The sequence below is a fragment of the Penicillium psychrofluorescens genome, assembly GCF_964197705.1.
Source record: "Penicillium psychrofluorescens genome assembly, chromosome: 6".
NCBI lineage: Eukaryota > Fungi > Ascomycota > Eurotiomycetes > Eurotiales > Aspergillaceae > Penicillium > Penicillium psychrofluorescens.
In genome coordinates, this window is record NC_133444.1 from 1,299,749 (window position 1) to 1,324,222 (window position 24,474).

The 24,474-nt window shown below is 54.3% G+C and overlaps 10 protein-coding genes across 10 annotated transcripts; 3 read left to right on the forward strand and 7 right to left on the reverse strand.

Annotated features, from left to right (window-relative positions):
• Positions 1-485: 485 nt before the first annotated feature.
• Positions 486-1,316, forward strand: PFLUO_LOCUS9012 (uncharacterized protein; the record flags this gene model as incomplete). Its single annotated transcript, XM_073786795.1, has 3 exons — positions 486-496; positions 555-726; positions 783-1,316. The coding sequence occupies 3 exons, from the start codon at positions 486-488 to the stop codon at positions 1,314-1,316; spliced, it is 717 nt and encodes a 238-aa protein (XP_073643015.1).
• Positions 1,317-1,723: 407 nt separating this feature from the next.
• PFLUO_LOCUS9013 (ubiquinol--cytochrome-c reductase subunit 6) lies at positions 1,724-2,518 on the forward strand (the record flags this gene model as incomplete). Its single annotated transcript, XM_073786796.1, has 3 exons — positions 1,724-2,042; positions 2,258-2,380; positions 2,454-2,518. The coding sequence occupies 3 exons, from the start codon at positions 1,724-1,726 to the stop codon at positions 2,516-2,518; spliced, it is 507 nt and encodes a 168-aa protein (XP_073643016.1).
• A 785-nt stretch (positions 2,519-3,303) lies between these two features.
• On the reverse strand, positions 3,304-4,984 carry PFLUO_LOCUS9014 (uncharacterized protein; the record flags this gene model as incomplete). The annotated part of the gene is made up of 4 exons (XM_073786797.1): positions 3,304-4,161; positions 4,223-4,571; positions 4,698-4,810; positions 4,862-4,984. The coding sequence occupies 4 exons, from the start codon at positions 4,982-4,984 to the stop codon at positions 3,304-3,306; spliced, it is 1,443 nt and encodes a 480-aa protein (XP_073643017.1).
• A 784-nt stretch (positions 4,985-5,768) lies between these two features.
• Positions 5,769-7,108, reverse strand: PFLUO_LOCUS9015 (3-keto-steroid reductase; the record flags this gene model as incomplete). Its single annotated transcript, XM_073786798.1, has 2 exons — positions 5,769-7,005; positions 7,056-7,108. 2 exons carry the CDS (start codon positions 7,106-7,108, stop codon positions 5,769-5,771), a joined length of 1,290 nt encoding a protein of 429 aa, XP_073643018.1.
• Positions 7,109-11,304: 4,196 nt separating this feature from the next.
• On the forward strand, positions 11,305-12,458 carry PFLUO_LOCUS9016 (uncharacterized protein; the record flags this gene model as incomplete). The annotated part of the gene is made up of 4 exons (XM_073786800.1): positions 11,305-11,358; positions 11,432-11,623; positions 11,678-11,757; positions 11,816-12,458. The coding sequence occupies 4 exons, from the start codon at positions 11,305-11,307 to the stop codon at positions 12,456-12,458; spliced, it is 969 nt and encodes a 322-aa protein (XP_073643019.1).
• Positions 12,459-16,475: 4,017 nt separating this feature from the next.
• Positions 16,476-17,583, reverse strand: PFLUO_LOCUS9017 (uncharacterized protein; the record flags this gene model as incomplete). The annotated part of the gene is made up of 2 exons (XM_073786801.1): positions 16,476-17,135; positions 17,194-17,583. 2 exons carry the CDS (start codon positions 17,581-17,583, stop codon positions 16,476-16,478), a joined length of 1,050 nt encoding a protein of 349 aa, XP_073643020.1.
• Positions 17,584-17,803: 220 nt separating this feature from the next.
• Positions 17,804-19,048, reverse strand: PFLUO_LOCUS9018 (uncharacterized protein; the record flags this gene model as incomplete). The annotated part of the gene is made up of 1 exon (XM_073786802.1): positions 17,804-19,048. One exon carries the CDS (start codon positions 19,046-19,048, stop codon positions 17,804-17,806), a length of 1,245 nt encoding a protein of 414 aa, XP_073643021.1.
• A 190-nt stretch (positions 19,049-19,238) lies between these two features.
• Positions 19,239-20,174, reverse strand: PFLUO_LOCUS9019 (uncharacterized protein; the record flags this gene model as incomplete). Its single annotated transcript, XM_073786803.1, has 1 exon — positions 19,239-20,174. One exon carries the CDS (start codon positions 20,172-20,174, stop codon positions 19,239-19,241), a length of 936 nt encoding a protein of 311 aa, XP_073643022.1.
• A 67-nt stretch (positions 20,175-20,241) lies between these two features.
• PFLUO_LOCUS9020 (uncharacterized protein) lies at positions 20,242-20,901 on the reverse strand (the record flags this gene model as incomplete). Its single annotated transcript, XM_073786804.1, has 2 exons — positions 20,242-20,732; positions 20,817-20,901. The coding sequence occupies 2 exons, from the start codon at positions 20,899-20,901 to the stop codon at positions 20,242-20,244; spliced, it is 576 nt and encodes a 191-aa protein (XP_073643023.1).
• Positions 20,902-21,387: 486 nt separating this feature from the next.
• Positions 21,388-24,259, reverse strand: PFLUO_LOCUS9021 (Guanine nucleotide exchange factor for Cdc42p; the record flags this gene model as incomplete). Its single annotated transcript, XM_073786805.1, has 3 exons — positions 21,388-22,914; positions 22,965-23,213; positions 23,282-24,259. 3 exons carry the CDS (start codon positions 24,257-24,259, stop codon positions 21,388-21,390), a joined length of 2,754 nt encoding a protein of 917 aa, XP_073643024.1.
• Positions 24,260-24,474: the final 215 nt, after the last annotated feature.

The window sequence follows — 24,474 nt, forward strand, 5'->3', positions numbered from 1 at the left end:
ATCGAATAAAAGGACTATGAGCTCACCTGTGGGAGTTCAGTGTCACGCGACCATGGGGGAGAGAGAGGAGTAGGGAGGAAAAGTGAAAGAGTGTAGAAAGTTGAGGGGAACTGAATCCGTCGAATCCGGCAGGGCACAGACCGTGGACCTAGCTACTTAGGAACTCCCGCCGCTTCTAGGTAACGAATTACAGGTAATGTTTTTCAATACTTTCATATAGACCCTCCATAATAAATAAGGTTGTAAAAAAAAACCATCCCAACATTCCCCGACTTCTTGCTTTTGTTTTGTTGGGATGATCGACAGCGGAGTAATGATCACTGCAGAGTTGAGGCTGATCGGGCGAGGGTCCAAGGTACATGAAAATACGAGGGAATGATAACTGCACCGAAGTACTACTTATCTCCGGCTGCCCCGCAACTTGTCTAGACCTCTCTTCCTCCAAGCTCTCTCTCACTTATACTTTCTGCTTCTATCATCTCACCATGTCTATCAAGTACGTACGCCCTTCCCATCTGCTGCTTCTGCTTTCCCCTCCTTACTAACCCCGTTAGCTGGGTGATGCTCCATGACAGCGAAGGTTTCGTCCGCCTGCCCAACGAACGCCTGGTCTACTCTTCCCCCCCGCGCACCAGCCTGGCTCTATCCCCGCCCAGCGCCTACAAAGGCAAAGAAACCCTTTCCGTCCAAAGCAGCGCCGGCTGTATCCACCTCACCAACCAAAGAGTCCGTTCCTATCCCACCCCCGCCACTCCCTAACTAACAACCCCAACCCAATCCAGGTCGTCTACCTCCCCGCTCAACCAACCAAAGACTTCCAGTCCTTCTCCTCCCCTCTGCTCAACGTCCGCGACTCGCACGTCTCCGCGCCCTTCTTCGGTCCCAACGTATGGACAGCCCTGGTGCAGCCCGTATCGGGCGGAGGCATCTCGCCGAACCTGCCAGCCGTGCAGCTGAAAGTGACCTACAAAGAAGGGGGCGCCTTTGACTTCCATACCAACTTTGAGCGCATCAAGGAGCGTCTTGCGCAGGCCGTTGAGAACACCGATGACGGGGCCCGCGGTGTCCGCGGCGTGGATCTGACGGCTGTTCACTTGGACGAGCTGCCGGCTTACGATGCTCCGCAACATACCAGGAACCACTACTCGGCTCCGCGTGAGCCGCCGCCTCCGCCTCCGCCGGCAGAGTCGCAGAGTGCTGGACGCAGACCGTCGGAAGTGTCGCCTGAACCCTCCGAGCCCCCGCCATGCTACGAGGAAGTGCAGTCGCAGAGCGTAGCTCATGAGCTGGAGGAGCGGCTACGACGCAGTGGTTGAATGGCTGGTCTACACCTTTTGTTCTGGTCTCTATGTACAGTATCATCTATCTCCATTTTTAGCTAGCGATCCGGAAGCGGTTACCATGGCATTAGTATTATTTAGAAGCAACCCCAGGAGTTCGTGTCTCTTTCCCGTGAGTTCTGGAAAGTCTAGAAAAAAACTATTTCTTTTTTTTTCTATTCTATTTCTATCATAATAATATTTCCTCAGTAAATAGAACGAGTAAAAAACATCTGCGTCCACTTCCAGTGCCCGTTGTAGCAGCCAGCCAATCACGTGCGCCACAATTAGCAACGCCGACTCGTCCCGATTTTGCAACCACTTCAATCCTCACTCTCAACCCCTACCCTCCCACCTCCATTCCCACGCACCACACCACCCAATTGACACCCGCATTTACCGCAATGGGTCTCGCCGACTTTTTCTCTGACGTCGTCTCCACCCTGGGCTTCGCCGAGGCCCAGGCTGAGGCACCGGCTCAGGACACCGAATCCAGCTCCGACGAAGCCGCGTCTTCCGACAAGAGCGACGACGCTTCTGCTGCTGCTGACGACAGCTCCGAGCAGGCGGAGGATACCCCCGAGGAGTCCTCTGAGGAGTCTGAGGAGTCCGAGGAGACTGAGGGCGGTGATGATGAGGCCGAGGAGGAGGGTGAGGAGGAGGAGGAAGAGGAGGAAGAGGAGGAAGAGGAGCCGGAGGACATCAAGCCTAAGCTTGAAGAGGGTAAGTTTCCTCCATATTGTCAATTGGATTATCCTCGGGATGCTATTGTCGCTCCTGTGGTGTGGGATGGGTTGCAGGAATTGGGATGGCGTCAGCTCAATCTCAATCTCCTGCATCCGCACCACCATGACCCAACGCTCGCGCCAATGGCATACCTACTCCTACCCATCGATCAGACATGACCCAGTTGCTGACTTGACTCGTTCCTTGTACAGACTGCGCTCACTCCGCTCAGTGCGCCCCGTACAAGCACCACTTCGACGAGTGCGTCGAGCGCGTCACCCGCCAGGAGGAGGACGAGGACCAGAAGGGTCCCAAGGAGGACTGTGTTGAGGAGTGTATGTCCACCGGAAACTCCCTCACCCAATCCACCCGGACCCAAATGCTAATATGACTTGACTTGATTGATAGTCTTCCACCTCACCCACTGCGCGACCGCCTGTGCCGCCCCCAAGCTCTGGCGCGAGCTCAAGTAAACGACTTGCTCCGCGTTTACTTTCTTCGGGGAACGCCCGAATCCCCCACTTATCTGATGGCTGTCTGTCTGTCCGACAGCACAGCCTGCCGCCGTCATCATCATCAAAGTCCTGGGTTGACACATTGGTCTTGTGTGGTCACTCCTCGTGTGTGTTTTGCATATTGTGTTTTGTTTTCAAGACAGACCGGGAGATGGGAGATGGGAGAGAGAGAAAGAAAAATGATATAATAGACCGCCTGTCTGCTGCCCTCCCGCTTTCTCCGGTCTGTCTTGCTTGTACAGATAGCTGGTCTTTATTTAGTGTTACTACCAAGTGTTGTCTTTTTTGACAGCGAATGTCATCTGTTTAGACCATGTGGTTTATCTATAGAGTAATTGGAGGTGGATACTGCTGATGGGACAGAATTGCCTAATACGTCTGGATGTGTAGCTTTATCAACATGTCCAATGGCCCCATGTACAACAAACATATCATCGTAAGTATGTCCAGATAGATGACCAAATATACACAATCAAACAATATGAACAGACATAGACACCTGAAACAAGTGCCTGAGGTCACAAAAAAAGCAAGCAAACAAGTGGGGGGTATTGATACGAAAACAGGGGGACGTAGAGTGAGCTGAGCTGAGCAGAGTGTCCAACACAGGGGAAAAGTTGCCGACAACATATAGAATTGCCATCAGCCCGGCATGGCCTATAAAGCAGGCATCATCCTCTGGTCGAACGGGCGGTATGTTCAAATGCCCCGAACAGGTCGTGCGGAAAGGAATGGACTGCTCGTCACAGAGCAGTCTCTGTCTGTGAGGGAGACGAATGAACCACGCCAATCTCCTCTGAGGCGGCTTTGTCAGCGCCTCTATCTCGCCCGGGACCGTCCGCATCCACGGTGTCCGGATCCCGCGCCTCGACACCACGATCGATATCCCACCGGCGGCGCGTCACCACACGCCCAAACAATCCAATCACCATGGGTGGCGGCGCAGCAACAACAGCGACAACGGCGGAGAAAATGAGCGCATTGCGCATATTGAACGGAGGATGCGCAAAGGCATCCGCCTTGAGCGCGTCCTGGATCAGAATAAAGCACGCGCCGAGCAACTGCCCGCCGGTCCAGCAGATGGTGCTCCCGATCTCCGGTGAGAAGGGGTATGTGATCTCCACGAGATACTCCAGCACAACGGGCAACAGGGCAAACGAGGACGCTCCCATGATCGCCATCACGACGTACGACGGCGCAATGCCCGCGGAGCTGCCGGGGGCAAAGACCAGCCCGATATACGAGGCCGCGACGATGGGGACCAGCACGCGGGTGGTGCCGAGGTAGTGTTTGTACCGGTCTGTTAGCGGCGAGACGATCGCTGCCACTACCAGGCCGACTACGATCAGGATCCCGCCTGCGATCCCGGCTTCAGTCTCGCTGAACCCGTGCGGGCTGAGGATTTGGTTCAGAAGCGAGGATACGCTGTTGAAGAATCCCACGTAGACGGAGAAGGCGATTAGGATGAGCCAGAACTCGAGCGTGCCGAGAAGTTGGCGCACTGCGGGGATGAGCGGCGAGCGTGGGATGGCGGAGGCGGCGCTGGGGGGTGTGGGTGGTGCGGCGGGGAGGAAGAAGGATGGGATCGATGCGACGCTTGACTGTGGAGAGGGTCAGTACTGATGATCAATTGTTGCTGCGCAGGGAGGAGATATCACTGACAATGACAGAGATATACAACACCATGTTCGGGATCTCAGACGGTTTCGTCGCCCACGCCGAATCAATCAACTGCCCCAGCGCTGCGCCCAAGGGATTCGCCAGACTAGCCAGCGCCGTTGCGCTGGTGCGGCCCCGATCCGAGAACCACAGGTCGCTGTATCGCGTCGGCGCGCAGAGACAGAACGGCTGCGCCAGGCCGATGAGGATCTGCCCGAACATGGCGAGGCCGAAGATGCCGCCGTTGGCTCTGGTGCCGGCATAGCGCAGCCAGTTGCCGACCAGCAGGAGCGTGGCGGTGGTGATGATGGCGGGTTTGGGGCCGCCTTTGTTGAGGATCCAGATGACGAATCTATGGAGGATTGAGCTCTGTATCAGCGCAGTCGAGGACAGTCGAATCGATCGCGATTGGATCAGATTAGGGCATGGCAGAAGTGATCTGCGCACTGCTCTAGGACGCGATGCGATAGGTACTTACGGGCTGGCGGCGCAGAAGGCGAACAGGAAGCCCGTGCTCATCCAGTTGATGGCGCTCTCGGAGACATCGAAGTACTGCGCGGCGGTGGTGGAGATGGAGGAGAAGGTGAGCCACTGTTTGGCGGATGTCAGAATGCGCAGTTACCGTGGGAGGAGCTGTCTTACATCCCAACTGACGACGATATTCAGCAGCACCAGCTGAGCTAGCCCCCAGAAGCGACGTTTGTAGACCCTGTAGACAGGTCGCGTGCCGGCCGACTCGGACTCGGGGGAAATAGATGGGTTCATGGTAGAGTGTCTACCATGCTCCCAGCACCGTAGTAGTATTAGGGGGGAGAGGAAGAGGAAAAAAGGAGAACGCCGTGAATCTATTAGTTGTGACTTAGCTCGGCCATCATAAGCGACCCTGAGGACGTGATTCCGAGGCTGTGGCGTGGTGCGGTGACCAGTACATTGGGGTACATCGGGCCCCACCGCGGAATGGTTGCATTGACAGGTACGCGCGGGTATCGTTTGCGGGGGTGTCTGGAAGGGACGGACTCATTTATAGTCCGACCGTTAGCACTAGTTACTGATTATCCGACTGTTAGCATTGAGTTAATTTTTGATTTCTATAGTGCCGTCCGGATCTGACATTCCTCGACCTGTCATGCAGGCCTGGGACAAGGGAGAGCATGGCGAATGGGGAAAGCGGTGAGAAGGGACTTTAGACCGTTCCTACACCTAACTTCCTTCATCTAATCGTGCTCATCTATCATTAATCTCCTGAGTCAGTGCAATGAAACTTGCTATATCTTCTGGTTTAGATATTGAATATTGTGCTGAAATCGATCACGTGTGACTCGTGGTTGGCTTCGAAAAATGAAGCAATCTGTGGATACTTCGTCATCCACTTAGCCAGGAATTCGAAGTTTGGGTAGAGAGACCTTCCTAGGATGATGGATTGGGTATTGTATAGAAGTCTGTCTGCATGGCTTTAGCTCGACAGGATCGGCGTATGTGATTAATGATATATGTATTGATGAAGACAGAAACATGGAGAGGCCAGCAGTGTAAATGGATAGACCATCTCTCATACTTGACGCCGCGCCTCGGCGCGATCCAAGATGGACTCCCACTTCACCCGCAACTCCTCCATCTGCTTCCAACACTGACGCCCAAGCTCCTCAAACTTCTCCCGCTCTTCGCGAGTAAGGTCCACGGCGCCTCGTTTTCTCCTCCGCAGCCGATCAGCCTCGACGACAGCTCCGCCCACAACACCGCCATACCCCCAACCATCAATTTCGGTGCAGACGACGCTGCCACGACCAAGTCGAGAAGCTGACGAGCCCCATTTGGGTCTCCCGCCGCCAGCTTGGTGATAGGGCGCGTCGGCAGCATCGATGGCATCCTGCGGCGACAGCGCGAGGAAAACCGGCGAAGCGGCGCCGGTGTAGGTGGACAGCGTGTGCCAGGGAGAGCCTAGCATGCGTGCGAGCCAGAAGGCGGCTACCATAGCATACACCAGGGGCAGCGCGAGGGGAACGATTGCGGTTGCGCAGATCCCCGGGTGGGAGACATACATGTTCGGGGTGACATCGGGGACGCCAGGGTCCGACTGGAGGAAACTGTCCACGGCCCAGGGTGCCGTGCTAGGTAGATTGGAGGTCAGGGCCAGGATATCCGTAAGGGCCTTGGAGGACTCGTATGGCGTTGCATTCCGTAGACCCTGGATATCTTCGACGTCGAACGCTTTGGTGGTTGCCTCAATGCTAGATACCCACACAATTCGGCCGGGCCCATTGGACCCCCGTTTCAGCAGCGATGCGACATTGTGCGCGAGCATGTAGTGCCCGAACACATTAGCGCAAAAGGTCGCGCCGAGCGGCGGCTCGTCCTCCTTCTCGTCTGTTTGCTTGTCGGTCACCACGCCGACGGGAGAAATCTTGAACGTGGGCCAGGTCACCTGCTGCATGAGATCGGTGCACACGCCCCATATAGCACGTGGCCAGTCAATCCCGGACCAGCCGCCTATGCCGGCATTGAGGACAATCGCGTCGAGTTTGGACAGAGTGCGCACCAGCCGCCGAGAAAGGTCCCGCACGGAGACCAGGTCGCCCAGGTCGACATTCTCAGGGACGAATTGGACGCGCGCAGCGGCGGATAGGGACGGTGCTGCCGCGCGGAGGTGCGCTTCCAGCCGTTTTTGGGTATCTTGAGCTTTACGTGCGCTCCGCGTAGTGAAGATCACGGTGAGGGTGTGCAAAGGGTCGGGGTGTGAGGAGAGGAATTCATCGGCGAGTCGGCAGCATATTGAGAACCCGAGGCCGCTGGGAAATTGTTTAGTTTGAGACTGTGCGGAAGGAATTGAGGAATGTACCTGTTCGCACCGGTGACGAGGATGCAGATGTTGTCCTGCCCGTCGCGACTCATCGTGCCTGGATTTCCTGTCGAGGGGCGTGCGACGATTGGGTGTGGTGGAGATCATGTGACAGGGGAAGTATGTACAACATCTAGGACAAGGAGAGACTAGCAACCATGGCGTACAGATTGATTAATTGTTCTAATATTGACCTACTTAGTTGAGGTGTCCGATATCTTCTTTTTGGATAATAATATTCGGGTGTAGTTTTGTCGGTATACAGTTGCCTATATCGAACTTAGGGCAAGAACACAAATGTAGCATAGCGATACAAGTGCAGGCACCTCGAGCAAAAACGGAACAATTGCCCATCATGGCCGTCGCCACTTGCAACTCCGTCAGGGTCTGGTTACTTCTTCTTCCTCCTCTACTGATAAGGCTGATCAAATGACTGCCCAGGCATGCAGGGCAGTAAGACAACAACAGCAAGCCCATCAGCCGCCTCCCTCCATCAATTCGCCTCCAACACTCACCTCGATGTCACCCGGCAAGACTGGCTGCAGGAGCAATCACCTACTTGGTGGCGCATGTTTGTCTTTGTCCAACATGACTTTGAACTAAAGCGAAACCTAACCTACCCACGCCTGCTTATCGGAAAAGTGTCATCATCTCAACCGGCGCAGTTGTCCGTAACGGCATCACTCGCCGCTAGAGCCTGCAAGGAAGCGAGATTCAGGCAGGCCGGTGGCGTTGTTGCTGATGATTAGAATTTCAGGCGATAACCTCACAGCCTTGGAGGTGGGGGGCAACATTTTCTAAAATCCTTCACTCCACCCTCCGCTTTCCCAAAGAGATTACTGCAAGGGGCCAGTGGCTGGTCTTCTGTCAGTATCACTTAGAGTTTCCGTCTCACGCCGCACACCAGTCCAAGCAGCGGGAATCAACCCACGGCTGAGGTGAGAAATGAGAAAGCGAGTCGAATTGGTATGGGAGGATAAATACTCCTGCTGCGCGGCGAAGAGACGCGCCCACTCACATCTTTACCCAACCGAGCGGGTCCGGTGTGGTGGAGGGGATGGCGACAGGCGGCGTTGCAGCCAGTCAGATACAACATGATCTGATGTCGGCTGCTGTGGCGTTGGCCGCTAGCGGTGTTGCTGCGGACTTGGCTATTAATAATAATCATGCGAGTCGGGGATTTTAGCGCCTCGCCAGGCTGGTGCAGGACGTATCGCAGAATGATACTCGATATGCCGCTGATCCTCGCTACCATGGAGCATGAGGTTTTCGGCATTTTCACAGGGTTTTACGACTATGGACAGTCACGAAGCACTTCACATGGATCCCTACCTCGGGAGAGATTAAGCATCGCGGGGATCCTGAGCACGGCCATGGAGCTGGGAAGTTTAACTTTCCACTGACCATGGCGGGCCACAGGGTCTACGTAGTTGGTCTGTGTGTGAGTGAGTGAATTCTTGATGGGACTACCAACCTAGTCACCACCCCGACACAACATGTACACCCAGCTGCATGCGCCTCCAAGTGAACCAACGCTCAGCCATCCGCGTCATTTAGGACATGATAATGCGGGGTATCGCAGCGGTTCGTATGTTCTTCGTTGGTTCGTTCGTTGTCCGATAGCCGACGGCGCCTTTCTTTACTTGCTCACTTCCCAAGAAACTCTATGCTCTTTTCCCGCCTTGTCATGCACTCCCTATCACGACGATCCGCCGGCCCCGGTGACCGACCAAAAGGAATCCTGCCTCTAGCCAACTAGATTGGGCCTCCCATCCCTAAGTGGGGGAGGAAACTAGATCCACTCCCAATGACGCTCCAGCATCATTATCAACCAACCTCTGGTCCCCGAGCATCGTCCCCGAAGCCGAGATCCCATTGTATATTTCCCGCTAATCATCTCTCCCATCCAGCCACCACATTATTATTATATTGATTATATTATTATTATTATTATTATGCAGGGCTAAATGCTTAGGGCTTACCTTACCCTCCCGATGACCAGGTAATCGGGAGCGGAGGGAGAGAGAGAGAGAGAGTAAAATAATGCCAGCTCACCGATCTTTTCGCGGCAAACCAACCAGATCAGACGGGTTTCATAGTCGCAGGGAATTTCCATGTTGAGTCTGGGCCGGATCGGCGTTGCCATACTAATCTTTCTTGACGGATGTTCTTCCCATCCTTTTTTTTTTCCTTGGCCTTTTCCCTCGCGGAGTGCGAGTCTGGACCCTGAAATCGTCCCATTCGTGATGATGATTATTTTCGGCGTTGCCAGATTAATACACCGACGGCTGTGCTGGGGAAGATGTCGATTATTGCCGGTTCTGGAGGGGTCGATAACCCAGCCCATGGTCATCCACCGATGCCCCAACTCCCCCATGATAGTGGTGATGGTCTTGCGTGTTCCCTGACTTCTTGCCTCGTCCACTAATAAGGTTGTCCGATCAACGATCGCCACTGTTTAAAAGTGTGCTTTGCGCAGTGGATCCCCACGTTTTTTGTAGTTTCCGGATTGATTTAGTCCAAGAGTGGCAGATGAGCCGAGGTTACCCGGGCCTGTGATGAATGGATTAATATTGCACAAGAGGATTGTTCAACAGAGTTTGGGCTGGCGGCGGGAAGGAATGGCTGGGGGGCGTCGGGGTCCACCAACAGCGATATGAGATGCAAGTCGACGGTGAAGACGGCCGCTCGTCCAACGCGCCTTGTCCGCGGTGTTATTTTGCGCGATAGCGAGGTGGGAGATGGGGGATCGATCCTTCTCCTTCGCGATGAGTTACGGAGTCAGTGATCATGATCTTATTTCCGTTGCCAAAGACTTGACTACAACATATTATTCAAGATCTAGAATGGGAAGTAGCTGAATAATAACGACCTGCCTGTTTGGCGAGAGAGTCCCTAAAAGTGGAGGCGGCGCCCCTCCACAACGAACAGACCCAACCTTAAGGAGATTTGGCCACGACCGGAGCTGTGGGTCAACGAGGAGAAAGAACAAGTATTATGGTGTACAGCCCAGGAAATGCACTGCCGCGTCATTGTTCGCACCCCTTGCTGAACCAGATTTTGCCACACCCATCGCGCGTGTAATCCTGAGCGAAGAAGGGGGGGGAACTGCGGAGTATTAACGGGATCCTGTATCTGGACCCCATCCCAGGATCTGGAGAAAGATCGTCGCTAGCGTATGAGTGAGAGAAAGAGAGAGAGAGAGAGCGACGGAGGAGCTCGGGCGCGGCTCCAGGTGAGTGGGTGCGTTTCCGAGCTGGAGGCGGACACTGATATCATTTTCCCTGTCGTTTCTCGTGCCCTGGCCACCAGAACTGAAGGGCCAAAACCAACCTAGGCTCTCGAGAAGGATGCGCGCCCTGGCTGGAGTAGGTCAATCTCAACCTTGCCGGGCACGAGAGTAGCATACTTCACTCCATTCAACCCCCAAGAAAGAAATAATAATTATTATTATAATAATAATAATAATAGGGGGCCCGGTTGGGGTTTCAGATCCCCCCAAAGGCTAACCTTAAAAACCGAATCCAAGGTCGTTACCGTCAGGAATTACTCCTCGTACCCTCTGCACACGCCATTCCGTGTCCAGTCTAGCACCATGTCTTGTCACTAGGGTTGGCCAGGGTGGGTCTGGAGTCTTGCACCAAGTTGGGTTAGCGGTAAATACTCTGGGAGGCAATCGCAATTTCGCCTGAAATCGCGTTCCTGATAGACCGAGGAATTGGGAGGCGTGAGGGACATCGGGCGGGTGGGAGTATTATCGTAGATGAGAAAAGGACCGCCGAAGGGTTTGCAGAACAAGAATTCATTCGACGGGCATCTGGAGAGAATAACCATGCCCCGTAAGACCAGAACAGACCCCTCCCCTTCTTCATCTGGGGATGGCGGAGAAATACCCGTACACCCGTATTACCAGTGACAAGAATAGGTTGGTTCCATCCGCGCCCGTTTTTGCCCTCGCTGGAGGTTGTCAACAATAATACTACGGACTCCATAAAACTTGCGGCTCCCCTCTTATCGTATATCACTTCCCCTCTTTCTTTCTTTCTCTCTTTCTTCTTCCTTCCTTCGTCTCTCTCGCTCCCCACCCCCCTGTCTCTCGCTGATGAACGAGATCGCAATCCTGACTGTCTGCATGTAACGCTTTGTTGACTGGACCGGTCTCCCCCGACTCTTATCTCCTGGACCCGCCGCCACTCTCACCACTTGATCTTTGCCCTAGACTTCGTGGGCCAGCGGCCAGAGAGAAAAGATGGCTCCCGGCACCGGACGCGATTTCAACTGCTCGTGGGAGCATTGTGGCAAGGTAGGAAGCATATCCTGGCGATGCCCCATGGTTCGTGCGTTGAGACTGACGGTGGATATGTTCCGGGGAATAGTCGTTTAATCGCAAGTCGGATCTCTGCCGCCATTATCGCATCCACACCAACGAGCGGCCCTATAATTGCGACGTAGAGGGCTGTAACAAGAGTTTCATCCAGCGCAGTGCCCTGACCGTCCACTCGCGAACCCACACGGGCGAAAAGCCGCATGTCTGCGACCAGGAAGGCTGCCAGAAGGCCTTCTCCGATGTAAGCATCTGTGCTGACGAGGAGACGGCGCAACTGACCACCTTCTGTCTCTAGTCATCCAGTCTAGCTCGCCACCGGCGCATTCATACGGGCAAGCGCCCCTACATCTGCCAGGAGCCGAGTTGTGAACGAAGGTGGGTGATGTCCATCAGTCATCGCGAACTCCCCCCCCAATCTAACCAACAAATGTAGTTTCTGTCGCAAGACCACCCTCACCAAACACCAGCATCGCTCGCACCCACCCGGGTCGCAGAGTCGACCATCCTCCGAAGAAACCGCTTCGCCGCACTCGTACACGCATCATCCCCCGGGAACGCTGTCCATGCCACCCAACGAACAGTACATGCTCGCGCAGCAGCCCTATTACCCGCAGGCGACGCCGACTCCCGCGCACGAGTTCTACTCCCCGCCGCAGAGCGTTCCCATGAACTCGGTGCCGATGCACGACAACGCGCCGATCGTCTCGCAGAACATCCCCGTCTCGTCGCCGATGAGCATCTCGCCGCATGCGCCGCCGCCGCAGCAACAACATCCGCAGCCCGCGCACCCGCAACCACATCCGCAACACCACCAACAGTATCTCCACATGATGCAACACCAGCAGCAGCAACAACACCAGCAACAACAACAACACCAGCAGCAGCGCTACGACCCGACCCCCCGTACGGCCTACCTGCCGCCGGAATACCAGCAGTCTACGTTCCCTGCTCACCACCATATGCCTGAGGGCCAGTCTATGATGGTGTCCTACCATCCTAATTTCCAGTATAAACCCCCTGCCCGGATCTTGAATCAACCGGAGGGGACTGACTGGGGTTTTCTGGGGGTAGGCTGAGAGACTTCTCATAGAGGATTCCCCCCGTGTGAACCTGCTATGCCCGTCACGACTCTAGTTTTCTGATTCCTCCCTCTCTCCGCTCTTCTCCCGAGACGTGGGGGCAGCGTGTCTTATCGGCTCGCGCGCAGATGGGGGTGTGTTATTTGTGTCTCACCGTCTTTTCATGTATTCACACTCTTTGGTTTGGATTCTGGATTCTTCGGCGCTCTGATTTTTTACTTTCTATTTTCCCCTCTGATTCCCCTGCCACTGTCTGTTTTGGTACGTCGCATTGATTTTTTACGTGTTTCCGTGGGCTGTCATTTAAAAGGGACAAGGGCAAAGGCGTTCCTTTTGTTATCATCTTACTCTTTTTTCTTTCCTCCTTGATACCTGGTCTCCGAACATGTGTTTGTTGGTGTCGGTTATGTTTTTTTCCTCCAATGCCAGTGTGAACACCATCGATCTTCTAATTGGCTGATCACATTACATCCCCTACTTTTTTCGTTGTAATCAAATCCTGTTCTGTTGTCAATAAGCGTAGACAAATTATTATTGGCAACTGTCGCACATATCATCCTTCCAGTCCTGGTTTTTTCCTCCCTGTCACGCATGACTCGTTCGTGCCATTTACCAACTCTCTCCTCCTTGGCCGACTCTGATTCACCTATATCTCGACTGGGGTCAAAACCTGCTGGCCCACGCCATCGCCATCGTATTCGCTTACTTCGCTTACTGATTATCACAGAATTAGCCTAATGAAATTCTGGAAGGGCGACGGATCTCGGTACGCCAAGGCGGCAGTTTCCAATCTCCATTCACGGTGGCGGGCAGGATTGATTCATGTCGACGCTGAGGTGATTTTTTACTGAAAGAGGCAGGTTCGTTCGTGTCAGGGTTCGTCGTAATGCAACATCCATTTCTCTATACGAAGAGGCCATTGTCATCATCATCATCGGTGTAATTACTGCGACGGTTGCATACCAAGAACGACAGACTCGCCACCCTCTCATTGTGATTCGTGCATGATCTACTACTACTAAACTTTGCGGCTGGCTAAGAGCTCGGCGATCCAGATGGGCTATTATTATTATTATTATTATTATTATTATTATTATTATTATTATTATTATTATTATGCGTTGGTGAACACTGCCTGCTGCGCCGTCACCGCAATACTGTAATTAGTAATAATAGTCTCGCTATCGTAACTAACCAACAAACTAATCGCTATTATTATTATCGAATAATCACTCAGATATGCAGCCGAACCGGTTTTTCTCGTGGATATGCGTCGAATCATGCGAGCAGCGGAGATGGCTTCCGCCTTTCGCCTAGTGATGATTTTTCATTATTCCTCTTTCGGCGCAGATTCCTATGTACTGGGGTTAGTCGAGGAGAAGCGAAGTCACCAGACCGCACGATGGGAATGTAGATCGGGCCAGCTGTTGGCTGCTAACTCGCAGGCTCTCGAACTGCCTGTTGGGGGCCAGGGAAGGAGGCATCCCTGAAATTGTTCGCTGCCTAAGGCCCCCGCGGGCGAGGACGCGTATGTACTTCAGTGGACACATGGCATGGGACGCGGGAATTTTATTTGGTTTGTTTTTTTTTCTTTTTCTATCTCTCGGTAGTAGATCGGCTGCTGCTTAGCTTAAGCTGGTGGATCGTTCGTTGATCAGGCAGAAAAAGCGATATCCCCGCATTGGAAGATCTGATCTGTACATTTCAGGGGACACCAGGAGTTCGTGAGGGAGTGTAGGTAACTACAGCAAGGCAGTTTTACTGTTGTTTTGAGTCATTGGTTGTTACTCAATCCCTCAAGGCACAGTGGCGATGGCCAGGCGGAATCGGAGCTGATAGAAATATATATCTGAACACCCAATGACGACTCGAGATCATTGAATATATTCCAACGAAAAACGGGCGCCACCCATTAACGATACAGCCAATCCACCTCCGGCGCCCTAACGTACCTCTGCTGCATCCTATGACCCATTAAGCCTCACCATCACGTCACTTTTACAGATGAAACATTGGCGCCGCAGGATGGGGGAAAAGGATCCGTGGATGGACAGGGACAGTCCTGCTAGTATTCCTAGCACATACTAAAGGTCGCAATGGGCGCATACTCGGTAGATCATACTGCCCAATGCTAGGCAGTTTTGATCGGGGATCGCCATTTCTGCACTAGCAGCGGGGCGTGGGAAACATTAATAAAATCGAAGCGGAGTGTCTCTCGCACTAGCTCTGTCTGTCAGTTCAAGCTGAACAACCTGTCAGGCTTGGCTTTTTTTTTTTTTTTTTTTTCTCACCCAACTTAACCTGGACCGCAAATTGCCAAGACCGCCGCGATCTCGGACGATCGAAGACCGGTAAGCGATCGAAGGTGATTCGCCCCCAAGCTAAGTCGTTTAGTTAATTAGTCGTGTGTACCAAAACCCTGTTAACCGCCCAATGGAGCAGCATGTAATTCAATGAATCAACAGGAAGTGATTACAGTGGTAGTGTACAGCGATACTACTATCTATAACATGATACCGCAGAATGGTTCCGTTTAAGCCCCCAAAAGACGATATTGCAAAAAGAAAAAGAGGAGCAGCAGGGATGCTCCCTGAAGTGTAACACTCTAGGCCCCCCTAGTGAGAGTGACACTCCTACCTACTAGGGACTAAGCCTGCGCAGCCGAGGAAATGACGACACAGGGAGTGGATGGGAAGAGCTCGGTTGGGAGCGTTGGCGCGCTGGTGGATCCCACTGGGCGCTTGCGAGTGGATTCGCGGGGGGCCTAGTGCTGTGCCGCAGGACATGGTGCTATATTTTAGTCATAGGATAAGACCGGGGAAGGGAACACGGAGGAGCCATTCAGGTCTTCCCGTGTATTTATCCTCTCGGGAATACTTTACTTGACTAACGACACGTACGACCAGTCTTCGAGCGTACATAGTACATAGTGTTGTTGTAAAACAGTCGAGTCGCACGACGGCTTTGACCGTCCCGGCCGGCCGGCGTCTATGGGCGATCGGAGGTGCACGGGGAACCATGCCATCCAATGCGCAGCTCTGGATTTTCAAACACAAGGAGCTTGGGCCGCCTTTGCTTTACTTTACTTTACTTCAGCACTTGACTTTGACTCTCTTGCCCCGTCCGTACTGTAATCTACCTGTACATCAGAAACGAAACCCACCAGCGGGTCATGGACTGGGGCGCGCTAGAAAGCGGGGGGTTGGTGTTAAGGGGCAAAGAGGATCCCGGTGTGTGGAAGTGGACGATAACGCATCCCAAGACGATTTGCTACTTTCGGATTAACCGATGACAAGCTTTGTGCAATGGGGCTAGCGCAGTGCAGGAGGGTCGCCCCTGTACGTACAGTAGTAGTGCATGGGGGCGGGATACGAGCGCTTCCACTCTGTATGTATGGTACGCTCACTCTGGTCGGGTCCGCAATTGGTGTAAACCAGGGGCGACGAATGGGTTGCCTAATATGGACAAGGGATTTCTGGGCAGGAACTTGGCATGGCGAGAGACGAGGACCACGGAGCCGAGAATTATAGCTAACATAAACGAGGAGATACGAGGAGAAGGGGATAGGGTAGGTTCCATTGAATGTAGCGGTACCCTGGCCGGAACCGTGGTTTACATTGCGTACCAGGTACCAGTACCTGGCCTGTAACATACCAAACCCTAACCAGTAACTTTAGACGAAATCGACGGTGACTGGTTGGGGCGGTAAGCGACTTAGCTGCAAATCACCCGAGACTCGTGGAAGGATGGGAGATAGCTGTGATGTAGATGAAGCAAGCTAGGGGCAGATTGAAACAGCGATAATCAGAAATAAATGAGTTCCTGGCTTCGCGAGACAATGGCCTAGTCCTGTGCTCGTATGTAGCGCCTGCTAGGCGTTCTGCATGCATTGACTAGTGATTGACTAGCGATTGTCAGGAATAAGCAAGTATGAATGCCTGGTATGGGCATGTAGGCACAGAATCCACTGCCCGGTGTATACATTTATCGGATGAACACATCTAACTATCTAATCTACCAACTCACGACGCCGCGTGCCCGATCGAATCCCCCCCGCAGCTGCGTCCCAGGCTTAACCACCTTGCCCTGCAAGACGGTAAACCGAATGATATTCTCACAGTCCTCCGGCCGCACGCGTGCGAGCCAAATACCCTGCGCCGCGCCCTCGGACTCATCGGCGCCCTCGCGGCGACGATAGACAAACATGTTGGCCGAGTACTTGTGTCCGCCGACGTGGCTGATGAAATAAATGCCTACGCCGCCGGGCCGCGTGTCGTCCATGTCGCGGTACAGACCCAGTGGTCGCAGATGGCGCTCGAGCTCGCGCTTCAGCAGCGGCGCGGACTGGCCGCAGCGGGCGTCGCGCGTGCGCTGCGAGCAGAGAAGGATGACGGCGGAATGGGGACAAGGGTGCGAGCGGAGAGGTGTGGAGAGAGTGGTGCTTGTTGCTGGAGGTTGTGGTTCCGGCGATGACTCGTCGTCGGGCTTAAGGGGTGTGGTCGTTGTCAGTGACGGATTGATAAAGTGCTCGATCAGATCCGGGGCCAACTGCGGCGTGACGTGCTCGACGACAGTGAAACTGGGGAGGAGGAGCACATTCGTCGGCTGCTTCCCTGCCTCGTACATGTGATATTCGTCCGGCACGGACATATTCGAAGCGGATAGCTTGAGTCGCTGGATGTGAAGGTCAATACAGGTCTCTCCCAAACATCAAAAGATCCCGGCCACGCACTCCATTGGTCGGTTCTATTCCGCCCTTTTCAATTGCCTCCATGACACTTCCCTGCTCATCGGCCACGTCACGCACCCAATCCGACTTGCCCGTGGCGACGAGCAGGTGCGTCGCCCACCCTTGTACCTGGCCATACAACTCGTCTTCTTGATCGACTTCGAATTTCGCGGGATATTTGACTGTGCACGTCGCACAGTCGTGTAGGCACTCCTCTCCATCAACGGCGGGGTCGACTTTGGTGAACAAGTTGTCATGCGCGGGGACGGACCGAAACCCCTCAGCGGCGAGGGCGTTGTCGCCAACGGCGTTTGTTTCGTCGTCTGTGCGCGAGGCGAGGGAGACGTTGGAGGAGCTAAAGAGCGAGCTTGTGCCTCTTTTGAATAACTCCATGGTTCCAACAATACCTCAAATAACCGCGTCCCACGAACAAAACGCTTGATGGTAGAATGAGGACAAAAAGGTGTCCTTTCGGCCGCGGATCGGACGGATCTTATCAATCGCCAGGTTTGCAGTCGCCAAGGAAGTCGGAATCAGTTTGCCGCATGAGTCAGCCCCCCCCCCCACTGCGACCCGATTGGTGGTTTTGCAGAGTATTGTGATTGTGTTACCCTCATCCATTTCGGCGGAAGTCAATGGTATATGGCAGATCAGCTGAGTCTCGTGGTTGAGCGAGTCGAACCACGCTACCTCCCGAGCTGCCCGACCGGTTCGACGCGACCCGACGAAGCGAGCGCGGCGACGGCGTGAGAGGAAGAGTCGGAGGCCTGAATGAGCCTCTCGACGGCGATGCAACCGACGCAGGCGTGTTGACCGCCGCGGCGGTTTCATATTTAGAGATTGACTGGGTCTCCCAAGTAGAAGCATTGGACGGCCGGAGACTGTCACTTCGCATAGACTCATAGGCGCCATCGTACCCATTATGATTAACAGTATCCGTATATCCTTCCTCGTCCGACGGTCCAATCACAGACTCGCTCCCGGCGTGTCCATAGCTGACGCTATCACGAATTTCGTCCAGCACAGGCGGCTCCAGAGGCGTCATGCCCCTCAAGAGCTCGGCGAAGGTATGCATCAGGTCGCGGAACTCGCTCTCGTGCACATCGCGCGACGAGAAGCGCGCGCGCTCGTAAAGACTCAGAAACTCTGCGCCCAGATCCGGTTGAATTATTTGCAGAGCCGTCAGGCGGCGGATATATTCGCGCAGACCCAACGAAGCAGGCCGTTGCAGCGCCTCGACCACGCGCGTGTCTGGGACCGACTGGTTGCCAATGGATGAGGACGGGTCGAAGAGCTCAGAGTCGGGGTAGACCGTATCGGCCGGGGCAAGCGAGACGGCTTTGGCTTCGATTAAGTTGGGCAGTTCCCGGATGACGGTGTTGTAGGGCAGGTCCGGCAAGTCCGGCGATGCAGGCGACGACCAGCCCGGATGCTCGATGGCGCCCCACGGCGGGCGGTTGGAGTCGATAATGAGCGTTTTGTAATTGGGAAAGCCGTTCTCGTCGCTTGAGGTGTCGCGCGGACGGGCCTGGTAGGAGATGACGGAGCTGCGCGCCAGGCCCTCCATGACCAGCCGGCGCACGCTCTTGCTCACATCTTCTTTCTCCACCGGGATCCAGGCTCTGGGGATGCCGGTGAGCGTGTTACGGTTGGTATAGATCCGTGTCGCGTAGATTAACAGCGCTAGGGCGAAGGTGATGACATATGCGCCCGTGATGAAGAAGATGTCGGTCAAGCGCTGGGTCACATAGCATTGGTAGATGGCATCGGCTGGGGTGAGCAGGATGAGGCAGAACACGATCACGGCGATGAAGATGAAGGCACTCGAGTTGAGAAACCGTTCCAGTCCGACGGCCATGGCCCTAGCATTGCTGTTGTTGTTGTTGACTGGAGCAAGTGGAAGGAGCTGCACTCGCCGATTTGAAGTGGTCACATGATGGGGTACTATAGAAAAAGCATCTACTGTACAACCATAACTAACATATCTCTATTGCGCTACATGTCAATGCTGCTCAACGCTGAAGACATCGTCCGGCACAGCCAGAAATCTAATCATCCGAAATAGCAACCTCGTCCTCCCAGCTTTGCTTGCCACCGGTCTGGCGCGCCCGGTTAATCACCCGTTCAATACCATCGAGACCCATCTTCAGAACATCCATCTTAGGTCCATAGCTCAGACGCACAAAGTGGTGGCAAGGACTATCAAAGAGATCTCTGCGCTTGGCCGGGTTCAGATCAAAGAAGATACCAGGCACCACGATAACCTTCTCGGTCAACAGGGCATTAAAGAAGTTCAGTCCGTCAGAGATGTTGGCCTCCTTAGGCAGCGGCGGGTCGAGGGAGGTCAGGTCTAGCCAGATGTAGAAAGTGGCCTGGGGCACATCCTGCATGCGGAATCCAATCTCGGCGAGTCGCTTTAGCACGAAGTCGCGCTTCTCACGAAAGTGCACCTGCAGCGCCTTCATCTCCTCGCGCACTAGCGACGGCTCGAGCATTGGGATCGCGGCCTCTTGAAAGGGCACGTTAGCACCGCCGTCGAGGTACGAGCCTGCGGAGCCTAGCGCTTCGACGAATTCCTTTGGTCCGACTACCCATGCGATACGCCAACCCGGCAGGCGGAAGCGCTTGGTAAGACCATCTATCAGGAGGACATCTAGAGATATACGAGTTAGCAAAGGTAGAACATGGAGGGGAGTGTGACTATAGAACGAACCGTCCTCGTCTACATCGACCACATGCTCAGCACCGCTGATCGTGGAACCGTCGCAATCGGTGGTATAGTTGTAGCCACCATAGAACTCGTCGAGGATGAGCGTCGCGCGGTCGCGGCAAATGTCCTGGATCTCGGCCAGCTCGTCATGCGGCACGACGTGGCCCGTCGGGTTGCGAGGGTTAGAGGTCAGCAGCACCTGTGTGCCACGGGCGATTTCCTCAGCGATCTTGTTGGGGTGGATGTGGTAGTGGTCGCTCTGAGCCAGAGGCATAGGGATGGGAGCGATCTATATCAATCAAAAGGTATCAGTCTCACGTTGCGTCCCCACAAGATAGATATTACAACCAACTTACATTCTTGAAAAGCGTCAACATCTCCGAATACGCCGAGTAATCCGGGATAGGGAAAGAGAGGTACGAATTGCCCAGAATGGCCGCAATGCGAATCAGACCGGCGCGGCCACCGGGGACAATGCAGACATTCTCCCAGGTATACTGGCTCTCCTTGCCCTGACGATAATGCTCATTGTACAGGCGCGCCACGGCAGCACGTAGCGGCTTGATACCGGCCGTTGGACCGTACTCCCGAGCGGCGGAGGTAATGGGGATGGAAGTCGGGCGCGGGAAGCTACCCTCGATCCCGTCGTCGGCTTCGGGGGCGCCTTGGCCTAGGTTGGCCCATGCGGACGGGTCTTCGGCGTATCCATGCTCGGTCGCTCGCTCTGTGCACCAGACGACGCCTGTGGAGGCTCGCGAGGCGTCGAGGCCGGCATGCGGTCGGTGGCCCTCGTGGGCGGTGCGGAATTGGCGATGGGTTTCGGAGCGTTGCTCTAGGGCAGTTGGGTCAGTGATGATGGTCAATCAGAGAGAAGTATGTATGTATAGATCAAGGTTGCCGTAGGGGAATGCAGTACCGTTCTCGGACAGCCCCTTGCTGGTGGAGAAGCGGCGGTCGGAGGAGGGGCGCAGGATGCTCACTCGGCGGCCGGAGAAGGACATCTTGGCTTGGCTAGAAGTGGGTGGACGTGTATAGTTCAAGGAGACAAAAAGAAGAAGAAAATGGGACAAGCACCAGTCTGAAAATCAAGCCTGGGAGAATCAAGAACCGAACCTGAACAGCTCACCGGTTTTTAACCACCCACACTTACCCAGACTGCGCAATCCGGCCCCTCCATATCATTCGATGGAATCACCGACAAGAAGGCCCCATCAGGCTTTGGGGCGTCACGTCGGGCACGTTAATGCCGCAGGGCGCCCTGGGCGGATTTACTGATGTTGTAGATGTCGTAGATGTCGACGTTGAATTGTGACTAGTATACTACTCGCGGTCTACCGGGGTAGTGGTGAAAGGTGAAACCAAAATATAGTCAGTATTCCCGGCCCCAAATCACGTCCACAATAATCAACAACAACAAATGTATGCATACATCATGAGTTCATTCGTTCGTGCACAAGAAAAAGAATCAAACAGGAATATGTAAACTATTATTCAACGACCTGGCAGTAGAGTTGGATCTCGCCCACAAGGCCCTTGGCCAGCATGTCCCGATGCTGTTCGCGCCACTCCATAAAGGCCAGCTGAACTGCTTCGTCACTGTCGATCGTGACAAAGTCCCCATCCTCATCGCGGTAGCGAAGTCGGACTGTCTTGTTGCCGATCGACCGGCTAGTGAACCGCGCCAGCTTCGCGTCCACGCGGTCGGTTAACGATCGGAAGAGAATGTTGGTCGCAATCACCAGTGTGACGTAGTTGTCATCAAAGTTCACCTTCGCCTTGAGCTGCGTGGGCATGAACTCCTCCTCCTCCTCCTCGGTCTCGGGTTCTTGAGTCAAGGGAGACGCTCCCAGTTCCATAGACTGGCTCATGGCGCTATATTCGGGCTCATTGAATTGATTCGGGGGCAGAGGTTGCGTCTGACTGCGGATGGGGAGCTGGCTGTTGGTGGGCGAGTTGTTCTGGCTTCGGTTGACCGGAGCCTTCATGTTGGCCATGTGTGCAGGGATCGGTGGCACGGGAACGTTGTCCACCGTTTGCATCGTATGCACTCCCATATACCGGCGAGACTCAGGGTTCTGGTTATGCTGGTGAATGTCCGGACTGCTGGCCGACCGCATCCGTTGAGTGCCGTTCGTAGGCTGTCCCTGAGGCCCAGAGAGAGGAGGCAGAGATGGACGTTGCGCAGCCCGGCCATTGGTCGGGGGGAAATAGCCGGTCGCGTTCGAGCCATCTCGTGATGCCCCGCGAGACAAGGCAGGGGCAGTGTATCGATTTGACTCTTCATTCCACCCGTTCGAGATGGTCGTAGAACTGGTATTTTGGCGGCCGAATGAGAACCCTGATTGGGAACTTGACCGTGTGGATGGTGTCTCGGCAGGGGAAAAGTACGAGCTGCTGACATTGCGGTCACTGGGAGACATATTCCCATTGTACGGGGTGTGCAAAGAGAGGGTAGGATCCTGGGGGGTATAGCGCGCACGGCCATTCGACTGAACGACAGAGCTTGTACTGCCCCCGGTAGCGGACCGGGTCCTCAGGCTAGTGCTGGAGGCATTCCGGCTCATGGGGAACTCGGAGTTGTATGGGGTCTCATCGGCGTCATATTCCTGCTGGTACGGGTTCGGCATGTTGGCCATGTTCTTCATGTACGTAAATTCGCTGTCGGAGGTGCCGGTGTGGCGAGCATTGCGCTGCTCCGCCTGAATCAGCCGTTGATTGTCAATGTCTCTGTACCAATTGCGCATCGTGTCCTCGTTCTGGTAGCGAATGATGAAATTGTCGACAACCCCGGGATCTCCTTTCCAGAAGATTTGGATGCGATAGAGGCCTGGCTTTTGGAGACAGACAATATCTGTGACATTCGCCATGTAGATTCGACCTTTCAACTGCAGACGGGCCTTGCTTCTGTTAGCAAGATTTGGTTTATCCTTGTTCAGAGTGAGCTTCGTCTTTTGCTTGTTGGGGTTAATATCTTTGCAGCAAAGGAGGATGCGTTCGAAAAGGTAGATGTGGTACTAGTATCAGGTCAGCAAGGAAGAGAAGAATCCGGCGAGTAAAACCGTACCTCTCGTTCATTATCCTTGCCACTATCTCCTTTGACCACGGAAAATGTGCCAAAGCTAAGGAGATCTCCAAAGGATTCCATTTTCAGCGTCTTCCAATCATCCACGCGCTCTGACAATTCCACTACTGCCGCAGCTAGATGTTCCTTGTGGATTGCGTCGTTGGCTGAGTCCAGAACGTCCTGTATGGTATCGATGGCTTGTGTGATATCTGACTGGAGCTGGGGGTCCTCGGCCTGCTTGCGGAGTTCCTGCGGGGAAAGAAAAAAGAGCATGTTAGTCCGGGTGAAGGTCGATAAAAATGAACGGCTTTGCTTACCAAAAGCATCAGTGGGTATCTGGTCAGACGCTGAAAGGGCTTGACGAAAAATCCGTTCAATGTCTTTGGCTGTGCAACCATCTGCATAAGATCTATATGGCGTGGCGCGGATCTGATTTTGTCCCATTCCTTCATGCAGACTTGGTCGCAGCGCATCTGGTTGGCGATGAACGGCACATACTGTCGGAAAGCTTCCTCGTGCGTGGAGAAGAGCCGACCCCAATTTTGTGTCTCCTCCGGCAAGGCATAATGTTGCTCCATGCGAATGAGAAATCGTTGGGCAAAGTCGAGAAGGTTGTTGAGATTGAGGAAGATCTGATGGCTCCCATCGCCCGTCAGAGCACCGGTCTCTTCCAGCTCCTTTTTGAGAGCCTGGAGGTTCTGCAGATGGTGAACATAATCGCGCTCTGTTTCCAACAACTCCTTCAAGATATGTTCCCGCTTCGTGAGCTTCACCGTTCCTTTCTCGGCGGAGGGAGAGGCAGCCGTTTCGGATGAACGCTTCAATGAACCTTGCATCTCCAGGATGTCCACTACCCGATTGACCATCTTGATCACTTTGATGAAGCCTGTCGTGCTCTCGCCATAGAGGTCGGTGATGAGGAAGCAGTCTTGTTGGGGGAAAGCCAGGTCCTGCAGACATGCTTGCAAGAACTTGAACGTTGCCGCTTTTGGGCGCTTGGCCTCGGGCACCTTGACAGGGTCGATCTCCAGTTGCTCATCGGGGCCGGATGCATTATAGATGCTCAATAGCGGATAGCCTTCCCGGAGACAGTTCCACAACGAAGCGACAGGATCGGTGTTCCCCCTGGTGCGGTCCTCTTCCTCCATCTCCTGCAGGTGGGACTCAAAGGTAGGAACCTCGGACAGCCTCCTCTTCAGATTGACGCAGCTCTGATAGATCGACTCCCCGCCGCGCCGATTGATGATATTGTCCTCGGCAACCGGGATGCCGCTCATCGCGGCGGTCTCGAACATGGTGATTCCTCAGGGACCAAAGATGAGTTAGACCAGCCAGGCTCGGTTGAAATCCGCGCAGCAGATCCGGGATAGAATGATGGGGCGAAGCGACGAGCGTCGGACGGTACAGAGGTCGATCATGGGTTTTTTTTCTCCGATGCGATGGGGGCTGTTCGATTAAGGTGTGCTGCAGGAGAGGAATGCCCAGTGGGGTGGCGATCGAAGTCTGCGAT